This window comes from Peromyscus maniculatus, chromosome 4, assembly GCF_049852395.1.
Source record: "Peromyscus maniculatus bairdii isolate BWxNUB_F1_BW_parent chromosome 4, HU_Pman_BW_mat_3.1, whole genome shotgun sequence".
NCBI lineage: Eukaryota > Metazoa > Chordata > Mammalia > Rodentia > Cricetidae > Peromyscus > Peromyscus maniculatus.
This window is the reverse complement of record NC_134855.1, coordinates 27,301,653-27,313,660: the sequence shown is the minus strand read 5'-3', so window position 1 is coordinate 27,313,660 and position 12,008 is coordinate 27,301,653. Positions and strand designations below refer to the sequence as shown.

Genomic DNA, 12,008 nt, shown 5'->3' with positions numbered 1-12,008 from the left:
TGTTATGTAAAGGGAAGACTGACCTTACTTATACTTTTAGTTACACACTGGACTATATCCTGTAAGAGACTGGATTTTTGTTTTGGTTTTTCCATCCATTCGTACACTGAAAAATTTTCCATCATCCTACCTATAAAGCTATCAGAACCATCATTTTACTGCTTTTTCCCGAGTACAGATCAATAAAACTATCATGCTTGATTTTGAACTAAGAAGCACCCTATGTCTAATGCAATACAGTGCTTGGTGCTGTCTAATGATAAAAAGTTGGTAAATGGTTTCATCATATGGCACATGACCCAATAACGCAAATGCAAAGACTGGGTAAAACTGACATATTCATTAAGGTGCTACACACTTACAATAAACAATGAGTATTAGTAAAATAGCAACAAACGAATGCCAAAGAGTGCAGGATTTACCATGTACAGTCAGTTTACCTCTCATGGTATTAAACTAGCCAGCACAGGCATCCACTCCTTTTCTTCAACTGTGAATCAACATTATTCTAAAATATACATGGTAAAAACTGAGAAGTGAATGTAGCTTTTTCTCTCCAAAGTACTTTTCAATTATGTATTAACGCTATTAAAGAAAGTGATATAGGATTCTTTGCTTTTTAAAGAACTCATCTATTGAGAAAGTTCTTACTCATTAAAACTATAGAAGCAGTACCATATAAGCAGTATTAAACATTGCAAATGTTTTAGAAATGAGGAATTTTTTTCATGAGGATCTTGAAGAAATATGCCTAGTATATACTAAAAAATTTAAAACTCATAAAAAGTAGGTAGTAATTTACTGGATTTCAATTATATTGTAAGAGTTGCTTAAAATGTGGTACAAAACATTTAAGCACTCAACATGAAAATGCATACCTTTCAATAAACCATGAAAGAGTGCTTGCTGTCTGAGGGTTATCAGAAAAAATAAAAAATAAATATATATATATATATATATATATATTGAGAGCAAAACATTAAATTTGGAGAGAATTGCCTTTTTTAATTTGAAAAACTTAATAAACATTTTTAATAACCTTCAAATTAGAGAATTATATTTAGAATAAAAACCCAGCAACAGTAGTCACATAAATGACTATTATAGTCTAAAGCTAGTGAATTGTGTATGAATCGAAAATACCTAAAGTACAGTATTAAGTAGAAATTTTGCTATACTAGTCTTTTTAAATACAATACAGTAATAATTTCCTAGGACATCCATTTTCCCACCTAACAATATTAATATTGTTAATATAAAATTTATTTCAGTAAAAAAGTAAAGATTTGACCAATATATCTATGGAATACAATTAAGAACTATCTTACATGAAATTGCAGGGCCCATCCTCATTTTCAGAAGCCTAATATAGTGTCTGGCAGAAGATACTCTACAGATGTTTAGTTCATTTCTAAGTACAATCTATTTTTCACATACAATCAAAATGCAGCAAAGTTTACAAAGATACGTAAGTGGATATAGGCTTTCTGGCTGACTTCATGGGGTCCCACTGATGACTAGGTGTAAATCTTCATATCCATAGAAAACTTGAAAGCTGATAATTGTCTGGGTAAGGACCAAAAAACAAAGTCAGGGAAACATGTCACCTAAGTAATGATTACTTTATAGAGCTGGTAAAAAGCGGCCTAATCATCGCAACATCCTACAGTATCAATCACTCACTAAAATGAAACACGTGAATCTTGAACAAATATATGTTAAATCAAGTTTATAAGTAATTGCTTATTCAAAATAAGCCACGTTTGTCAAATTCTATCCTAATGAGGATGAGAGGGAAATATGTTTTTAATTCTTATTAGGAGTACTACATTTTTAACAGTACTTAATTTAGCTGTTAATTAGAAAATGTGAGAGCCATAACAAACATCAAGAAAAAAATTCTAAATTAAAAAAAAAAGCAAAAAACTTTCACGGTAATGAGAAGTATACCAGGAAAGATGGGGGAAAGGAGAAAAAAAATTAATCTCACACTTGAGTGAAAAAAATCAAATATATGTATTTTTTGAAACTAACATGGATTATGTCAACCAGCTGGCCCCACTATGTACCATGTTTGCTATGAATGAGGACATCCAAGTTCAGATCAGATGAAAAGTTCTGCCCTTAAGTGGTTCATTAAGTCAAACTCACAAGTAAACATTTACAAATGTATTTGTTTTTGTAAATAAGGATTCTCAATACAAGAGTAAGGGATGTATTTACTGAACTGATTAACTGGAGGTTGAGGGGGAAGGGCTAGTATTAGAGAAAGTCAAAATTATTCAGCAAAAATAAAGACTCACAACCAGTGAAAGTAGTATCTCTTAAAGGGGGCAATAACAAATTATTGCTTTATAAATGGGCAAATCATAGCTCTAAAGCAATATACCTTAACATTTATAGAAAAGGATTAGTCTAGATAGTCATGGTAGCTGCTTGCCTTTAATCCCAGAACTGAAGAGGCAGAGGCAGGTGGATCTCTGTGAAATAAGCCAATCTGGTCTAGAATGGATTTCCTGATCATAGACTCTGTCTCGAAAAAAAAAGCCTCTGTGTAAAACTTTGAACTGCTATGCATGGAATTAGGCATGAAAGTTTCATCTCTGACAAAAACAAAAATCTTGGAATCTTGAGTAATTCTTCAGGCTTTCTAAATATCACAGCATGGAAAATGAAGAGTTATATAATGCGGCCTCCAAGGTATTATCTACTTGAACAATTATCCTCCTAAAATATCAACAGTATTTAACACTTAGAATATAAGCATGCTAAAAATATAATAAAAGGTTTTCAAGTCATAAATTTTATCTCCTTTACAGAAAATACAGTCTTCTAACCATAGTAGGGACTAAGTAGGAAATAGAAGAATAAGAATGCTTTCAAAGGAAAATATAAACAGCTGGGTATGGTAGCACATGCCTGTATTCCCACCATTCAAAAGGTTGAGGGCAGGATGATCATGCATTCAAGACCAGACTCAGCTATATACCAAGACCCTGTCTCAAAAAAGAGGAATCACAAACTAAACATTAAATTCAAGACTGTAAATTTTTACTTAGTTGTCTACTAGATAACTACTACCCCAATTGTCTATACAAGTTGCATACTTAACATTGGCTCCTATCATAAGTTCTACTTTCTATTCACTATATTATGCTTGCTAAGTTTTTAAAAAGACAGAAGTATTAGTAGTATTTATGATGGGAGACAAACTTGAAATTAGCACAGATTTCTACTTAAGTGCAGCAATCACATCTCAGAGAAAAGCTAAAAAAAAGAGTTCAAATTTATAACAGAAATGAAAGAACTAGGACTATGCTGTTTACAGCTACACAGTTCCCCGCCCATGTGTAAATGGCTACTTTTACACAGAGTTGGTAATTAAAATTTTACTGAACAAGTTTCTACATATGCAATGCTTTTCGGTCACTAAAATATGAGTATATCATGTTTTGTCTTTACCATCAACAAAACAAAATAAAACAAACAAAAGGAATCATCACATTGCAAGACTATGTCAAAGATTGTATGTCAAATATCTTTATAGATTTCTATTTCTTCAATCCTTCTTGCTGATCTCCTATTGTTGACATAAATTATGGAATCAGAGAAACCAATGCAGTTTTTAAAAAGAGAGAGGAATACACACAGAGAGAATATGAATATGAATGTGTGCATCCATCTTCAAAAAAAGGATAAAGAAATGTATAAATGAAACAAAATACCACTTCCTAATATAAGCTGTAAGTATGAGGCCTACAACAGAAATATATTTTTAGTATTTGTGAAACAAAATACAGCACTATATTTTGAAATATAAATAAATGTAATATATAAACATAAATAAAATACAGCACTAAAATGAAGCCACTAAGAACACACCACATAAGAATACAGAATAGTTTTTTTTATCAAAATTGTTATTCCATAAACCTAAATCTAGATTTACCTTTCATTTTGTACCTAGCTATAACATACTAGCTACAACTTCATGATTTCTTTAACTCATGAAAGTGAATTTTAGTAATTTATTTCCTTTCACATGATATGAACAATTTGTTTCACTACCTCTAGATGAAAAACTCGTCTCAATTTACAACAGTAAATAAATAATTCAGTTAAAACTGAAAGTGGTACCAATCCAGCAAAATATTGATGGGGAGGTTCGGCCTTCTATGCAGCAAGAACAACATAAAGTTTTCAATGGGGATTACTTGTTCAGACAAGTTACCAAGATTAGAGTGAAAAAAAAAAACCAGTTAGTTATGAAATAGCTAATATTTTCATGTTATGGAAAATAAATACCTGAAACTATGTGGGAAAAGATTATACCAATGGCATTTAAACTTTAAGCATTTTAAGCTTTGAACTTTACATAGTCAATATGAAACAAATATTTTACAAAAAAATGCAAGTGTAAAACCCAACCAAAGGCCTTATGAACTAAAATTTGAAATCTGCCAGGCAATTCAGACAAAATAAAAAATGGAGAAACTAAAAACACCTAACATAAAAACCAGCCAAGTCTTCCTACCCTAAAGTCAATATCCAAGCCACAGCCAGAAGCCAAAAGACAGAAACACTCAGGTCTACAACTGGATAAGCAGTTCCAACACAATTCAGATCCCGACATTTTCCCACTCAGAATCAAATGCAGGCAGCTTTTCCTGGTGAAGGAGGAAAAGCTCTCTACACGCAATTCTGTAAGTGACATCTAGAAAGTATGCCTCTTTCTGTCTCTCTCCCTGGCGCCTCGTTGGAGGAAGGAGGGGGTTGTTTTGTAGTCTCCCCCCACTGAAGCAAGGCACAATCAGATGTTAGCTGGGGAAACCACTTTTGACAACAGCAAACGAAAATAAAAGTGTCCTTCCTTCCCTGACAGGGTGGACACCCCACCTCACACACCCCTCCTCACTCCAGCCCCTCCTTCACCCCCCCCCAGCACCACCCCCTCCTCACCCCGGAGCTCCACTGCGTATGAGGTCTGGTGCTACTGCTGCTCGGAGTGAAAGTCAGAGCCAGAGGAAGGCAATGGAGCCCCCCCAGACACACTTACCTTTCCTGCCCCCCACTTTTGAGTGCCTTTCCTGGAGCTGTGGAGGATGACACAAAGGGTAATAAAGGGGGGGAGTGGAGGAGGAGGAGGCAAAGGAGGAGGAGGAGAGCTGGGGAAGTGGCTGGTGTAGGGAGATGTCTCCAGCCAGGGCCAAGCAGCAGCGGCAACAGCAGCAGTAGCAGCAGCAGCAGCAACAGCAGCAGCAGCAGCAGCAGCAACAGCAGCAGCAGCAGCAGCAGCAAAGGGTCTGTGTTGCTAAGAGGCTTTTGGTCTCTTTCTCTCCTCCTCTCCCGGCCACAGTGCAGGAGGGTGGAAGGGGCTCGGGAAGCAGGCGAGTAGAGGGCTGAGGGGGCAGGAGTCGTGGATGGGGGGGTTTTCTAAGAAGAAGAAACTCCTCTCCTCTCTCAGGCTCAATCCCCCACTCAGGGCTCGGAGCTGGAGGGTGGGGGAGGAACTCAGCCGCTTTCCCCCCACCCCCCTCAATTCAAGGTTGAAGTGGGGTAAAATTAGTGTCCTGTCCCTTTAAAAATAGAAATAAAAGGTGCCCCCCCTCTGCCACTGCCTCCCTCTTCATCATCAGCTGCTGCTGCTGCTGGGGTCTCTCTGCTTGGGGGGGAGGGGGGGCTCGGGTAGAAGAGACGGGAGGCACTCACTGCGCATGCCCCTTTCTGACGGGAGGCTGGTTGGTGGAAGGCAGGAGGAGGGGGAGGGGAGGAAATGAGATGTTTTCCCAGAAGGCTCCAAGGCGCTTGTCGACCCGGAAGACGTTGTAGCAGGGGGTAGCGGGGCGGGGGCGGGAAGAGGGAGGAAGTTGCTACTCTTTAACACCCCCAGCTGCCTCCTCCCTCCTTAGGGAAAGTGGAGGGACGGAAGTAGGCGTGGACCGAGGGGGGGGGAGGTCACGTGCCGGGGCGGGGCGGGGCCGCAGAGGCGGAGGGAGCGCTGCGCATGCTGGGAGCCGCTGTGTGCGCTTGGCAGCCGCGGGGGAAGCGGAGCCCAGGAGGAGGTGAAGAGCCCGGGCGCTCGCAGGCGTCGGCAGCCGGCTTTGCCCCGGTGTAGGCAGGCTTCGCTGCGACAGGTGAGGCTGGTGTCCTGGGCCGGGGCAGGGCGGCCGTGGCCCCCGGCGGGTGGAAAGAGCGAAGATCTCCGTCTTAGGAGCCGGAGAAAGCGGTAGGCTCGTGTAGGCCGCGCGAGCCTAGGGCAGGCGGGCTGCTTCGGGCGGTCGGCTTCCCGGAGACGCCGTGGACGAAGCCTTGAGCAGGGAGGGCAGAGTTCGGCAGAGACTAGTGGCGGAAGGTTCGTGGGGGAGGTGCGTGGTTGGCCAGGGTGGAGAGGAAATCGGGATCTCTGCCCTGGGACCCACCACCTCACCCTTGCTTCGGAGCCTGGGACCCAGCTGGGAAAGCCAAACCGGATGTGTGAATTTTGATCAACTTCTGCGGTAGCCTTGCGATGTACACATCCTGTGCGCCTTCCTTTTCTGTTTTCCTTGGAATCGATTTTGGAGGAGCTGCAGGCAAAAACGGGCAAGGGAGGTTTGAGGGAAGGCTCCCTGCACGCTCTGTCTGAATGCTGCCACACAAAAGACTGCACCTTCTGAGGATGCGTGGGCTTGTGTGGTCCTTCATACTGAGTTTTGTCCTTAAAAATAGACACCTCGAAATGTTCTTGTCTTGTAGAGTAGAATAAAAAGTTTCTTTAATCTGGTGTTTCGTTATTTTATAGTGAAATAACGGTTTCTTTTCCACCTTCACATTTTTTACGATTAAAATCGTTAGTCTTTCCTTGCTTTTTGTAAAGATACTTTAATGATGCAAGTCAATGAGATTTTTTAGAGAATTCGAAGATCCTCGAATTAATTGTTAGTTAGCATTACTAATTTTAGTTCTGCTCAGTAGGATTCACCGTCAGTTATTTTATTTGACACATCTTACTTGGTGCAAGTCTCTACAGTGGACCCTATTTATGTATCCATGCCCCTGTCCTTACCTTTTCTTTGTGTGAGGGAGATAATTATGTCAGGTGGTCTCAAAATAAAACTCCAGTGCCCCAAAATTTATTAGAAAACCAAATCTTAATCTCGTAATAGAAAATATATGTATACATACATATATATACGTATATATGTGTATATATGTGTGCACATATATATGTATATATACACATATATAGTATATATGTATATATAGCAAGAAAACTAATATGGTTTAGATAGGACTTTTAAATCCTGTTTTATGTAAGAGGCTAAATACAAGGGAAAATGCACAAAACACAAATGTAATGAACGACTGTAATGTAACCTGTAACCACTATGAATCAAGAACTGAAGCATTTGATTTCAAGAACTGGAAGTACATGTCCACTAATTCCTTCCAGACCATTCCTCCTCAGGTGCCTCCTTGATAATAACAATATCTTAATTATTAAGACAATCACTATTTTTCTTTTAGTAGCTTGTAAAAACTTGTGTCAGCATTCCTAAACAAATATTAATTTGCCTCTCTTTATTAATTTGCAAGTAGTTCAAATATCCTAGTAAGTATCATTTTTTTTTCTTATTTACTCAGCTAAGATTTGACGCTGTTACTATATTTTGCTGTAATTCATATATTTTCAGTGTGCCTTAATAGTATCTGAGGTATAAGCTTTTATTAAGAATAAGCCACAGTCTTAATGGACGCTTGGCTTATGTTCATTTTTTAACTACTTACAAACAATCTAGTTCAGAATATTTACAAATATCTACACAAATGATTTCTTATGCACATAGCTATGTATCTTTTTGATTGTATATGTCTGTCTTCAGTTTCACCAAATTTTAAAATGGATATGCCATTTTATACCCCTGCCTCAATGTGTGATAGACCTTTCCCTGTGCCATCTCAACAACAATTATATTTTAATTTTGCCAGTCTGATTAATTTAGTTTTGATTTGCACTGTCTTGATTACAGTTCTGTACTGAAGATATCCCTGTATCAGAAACTTTCTGGCTGTTTGGCTATGTACTTTTTGAAATTGTGTTTTTAATCATCTTTATAAATCTTTTGTGTAGTTTTTTTTTTTTTTTTTTTTTGAATTTGCTATTTTCCATAAGGATTTGTAGCATTGGGGCAGATAGCTAGTTTGTTCTTGGAGTATTACTTATTTTCAATATAGTATGTTTAACTGTCTTAGTTTATATGTTGTTACTGTTCCTTAAATTTTATATTCAGTTTTATCTCCAGGAAACAAGTTTTCTATTTGTATTACTCAGAACAATTGTCACCAGCTGCATGAAATGAGCACTTGAAATGTTTGTAGGTATGAATGAGAGTGGGAACTTTTGGGGGAGAGGTTTTGGGGGGGATTTCAAGACAGGGTTTCTCTGTGTAACAGCCCTGGCTGTCCTGGAACTCTCTTTGTAGACCAGGCTGGCCTCGAACTCACAGAACTCCACCTGCCTCTGCCTGCCCAGCACTGGGATTAAAGGCATGCGCCACCACAAGTATAAATTACCCTAGTTTCTCCTTATAATGGCTTGTTTAAATTATAACTACTTTTACCTTGTTTTGTTTTATTAAATATATTGGAAAATGTTAAATTACTTAAGATTTACACTTATATTGAACAACAGTGTTCTCAACTATAAATATTTAGTTAGAAATTTCTACATCTTTGCCACTTCTTAAGATTACTGTCCTGCATTTCTGACTGTCCTTTTGGTATCTTTTTCCTTTTATTTCAGTATAGTCTGTGGAAGTTTCTTAATGCAGACAACCAACTACATCTCTTCTTTGCTTCTAAGCCCTTATTTTGCCTTTGTTTTTTGAGGAGTTAAGGTTTCTAGCAGCTTTGTGATTGTTTTTCACCACTTTGAAGACATTCTACTGGTTTTTGTTTTTTTGTTTGTTTTTTGGAGTGTTTTGTTTGTTTTGTTGTATTTTTTCTTCTGTTACTTCCAGAAATTAGCTCTCAATCTAATTCCTGGTGCATTGAGAGAATTTTTTTCTTTTCAGAGACAGAGTTTGAGAGTGTAACTTTGTAGCCCAGGCGGGCCTCAAACTCACAGAGATCTGCCTGGCTTTGCCTCCTGAGTGCTGGGATTAAAAGTGTGCGCCATCACCACCCAGCTTGAAAATTGTTTTATTTTTGAAAAATACTCTGTTTGCTATGATTTTACTGTGATGAGGGGGGCTAGAATTCTTTGTTATGCTTTAGAGTCTTTGTGGATTCTGGTATCGATATATCATTATCTTTGTAAAAGCATAAAATGAACTGCTAGTAATTACCTCCTCATGTAACATGAATCTTAAAAGGTCTTCTAAATAGAAATAACTTGGAACCAGCTATTTGGATAAATTCTGAAAGATCAGAGAAACAACAAGCCACAGCCAACCTCACCTTGCCAACTCCTCAGCTGATCTTGTTTCCTTAAACTGAAAGTCTGAGTCCTCACTGGAATGGATCTCAGTTGAACTGCTTAAAGGCCTAAAAGCTTAAAAGTCTCTAGTTCCAGGCCTTCATGCCTTTTATACCTTTCTGCTTCCTGCCATCATTTCCTGGAATTAAAGGCATGTGTCTTTCCCAAGCAAGACATCAGATGTCAAGTCCTAGGATTAAAGACGTGTGCCACCGTGCCTGGCTCTGTTTCCTGTGTGGCCTTGAATTCCCAGAGATGAGGATAGACCTCTGCCTCTGGAATGTTAGGATTAAAGGCATGTGCTACCACTGCCTAACCTCTATGTTTAATATAGTTGCTGTTCTCTTCTCTGATCCCCAGATAAGTTTATTGGTATACCCAATCTATCAACCACATCCTTGACTTTCATTTGCATGTATTTATAGTTAATTTGTTGTCTTTGACAAGAAGTTCAGGTTCTAAAATTTTTTGAATGTTTCTGCTGATTTACAATGTTTTATTTCTTGGGTATCTGTTCCAGCTGTGGCCTTTGGGAAATTACAGGAATATGTTGTAGGATAATCTTTTTGTATGCTGTGAAGATGTATCTTTGCCAAGGTGCCTTTTGATTGGTTTAATAAAGAGCTGAGTGGCCAATAGCTAGGCAGAAAAGGGTAGGTGGGATTTCTGGGGAGAGAGAGGACAAGGAGATAATCTAGGGTTCTGAGATGCCGTGAGACTCTGAGGAAGTCTGGCATAAGGGTACAGAGCAGAGGTAACTGAGCCACAGTTGAGCAGAATGTAGATTAATAGAAGCAGGTTAATTTTGAGTTATAAGAGTTAGTTGGGGACAAGCCTAAGCTAAAGGCCAAACTTTCATAATTATTACTAAATCTCTGGGTTGTTATTTACAGGCTGGCAGTCCTGATGAAAAGGTACTACTACAGGAATATGTAAGGTACAAGATAATGGTATTTTTGAGACATCACACTATTCTAGGAAAGATTCCTAGGGTTATCAGTTATAAATGACTTTATTCATATCCAAATCTTGGAATTTCCTGATATATAGATAACATTTAGCAGGACTTAAAATTTTGTTGAAATCTTGCCATCCTTACCCTGATTTGGTGCCCTTAATTTCTTAACTTAAGTGGGTGATTGTCTGAGTACCCACCTTTGGTGGGCATTGAGCTCTGGTGTTTTAATAATCCAGCAAAGCCTTAAGTGAGTAAGCCTTTTTATTGGCCATATATTTTGTATATGTCATCAGCATAGAAGTAACTAAATATGGGAGTTATTTCTGATTTACCTCTTTTTAGATTTTGGTTTGTAATTTCAGATTGCTTTATTTCTTTTATTGTCAAGTGTGTGCATCTGTGCATGTTTTGGACCTTGCAAGATGATCCGTCTAGTTTGCCTTTACCATAACTTTAAACCTCATATATACTCTTTGTTGTGTATAGTGTAAGTGATAGAAGTTCTTGATTCTTCTGAATATGTTGGAAGGATACATTGACAAATATCACTGGAAAAAAAGTGATACTTAGAAATTACAGAAACACTGAACAGCCATCCAGAAATAAAATATCAGTGAGAGTATGTTCACTGGTCTTTAGTTTTCCTTTTAGCATTCTTAATCACCTATGTCAATAAGAATGTATAGGTAGTTAGCCTTTTTTTAGTATATGAAAACAGATTGTATATTATTGTATATCACCTTTTTTCTCATGTTGCTGAGATTCAACTTCTTGATACATCAAACTGTAAGTCATATATTTCCATTACCATATACTAATGTCTCATATCTCATATAGTGAAGACATTTACATGTTTGGGATACTTGTATTAAGATGATAAATCTACATCAGCCTTAATAGTAATTCCTAAAATTGAAAAACAGTATTATTTAAAGCTGTATAGTTTAATACCAGAAGAATTTGCCAAAATAACTGAAAAATGTTCTGAGACAGGAAATACAGGCTGTGACACCCATCCTCGTAACCTTCCTGGACTAAGCAAAGTGCCAAGTAAAGACCAAAATATTTTAGTTTCCCTTTAACAAAGAGTTGTGAGGCAGGTTTAAGTATAAACCATGTAGAAATACATCATCTTTTGTCTATTTTGCTTCTTTGTTTCTTTTGAGACAAGATTTTCCTATGCAGTCCCAGGCTTTATGTTACCTAGGCTGGCGTTGAATTTACCATGCTTCTCTTGACTTGGATTCTAAAATACAGAATTACAGCTTTGGCTGCCACAAGACGTAGTGATTTTTACCTTTGAAATTACTACCTGAAACAGGAAACAAATTGATTAAAAATATTTAATAGTTTTAATATCTTGCTTCTTGTACCATAGAAGCAAATTTGATTTCGCATTTGACCATTTGGCACTGGATGACCAGTTGATGACGACCTACCTGGGGAAGACCACTATCTTAGTTAGGGTTACTATTACTGTAATGAAACACCATGACAAAGGCTAGTCTTACAAAAGAAGGCATTTAGTTGGGAGCTTGCTTACAGTTTCAGAGATTTAGTCCATTATCATCTGTAGTTGGAGTTTTCTCCAGT

At 37.9% G+C, this 12,008-nt stretch overlaps 2 protein-coding genes across 16 annotated transcripts in view; one reads left to right on the top strand and one right to left on the bottom strand.

The window, feature by feature from the left end:
• The window catches only part of Mbd5 (methyl-CpG binding domain protein 5), a 368,286-nt gene extending 362,520 nt beyond the window's left edge, over positions 1-5,766 (bottom strand). For 5 of the 10 annotated variants that reach the window (XM_076569418.1, XM_076569408.1, XM_015993049.3 and 2 more), the window contains exon 1: positions 5,057-5,193. The gene's annotated coding sequence lies outside the window, so the exon portion shown is untranslated. Of the gene's footprint in view, positions 1-4,959; positions 4,985-5,056; positions 5,194-5,709 lie in introns of those variants that run through there. The other 5 variants (XM_076569412.1, XM_076569413.1, XM_076569410.1 and 2 more) reach the window with 4 other exon arrangements.
• Positions 4,957-12,008, top strand: part of Orc4 (origin recognition complex subunit 4) — a 45,306-nt gene continuing 38,254 nt past the window's right edge. For 2 of the 6 annotated variants that reach the window (XM_015993053.3, XM_076569430.1), the window contains exon 1: positions 5,158-5,301. Coding sequence is in view for 1 of the 6 variants with exons in the window: in XM_076569428.1 (XP_076425543.1) it covers positions 8,349-8,358 (10 nt within the window). In the remaining 5 variants the exon portion in view is untranslated. Of the gene's footprint in view, positions 5,115-5,157; positions 5,302-5,815; positions 6,135-8,226; positions 8,359-12,008 lie in introns of those variants that run through there. The other 4 variants (XM_015993055.3, XM_006974290.4, XM_042275266.2 and 1 more) reach the window with 4 other exon arrangements.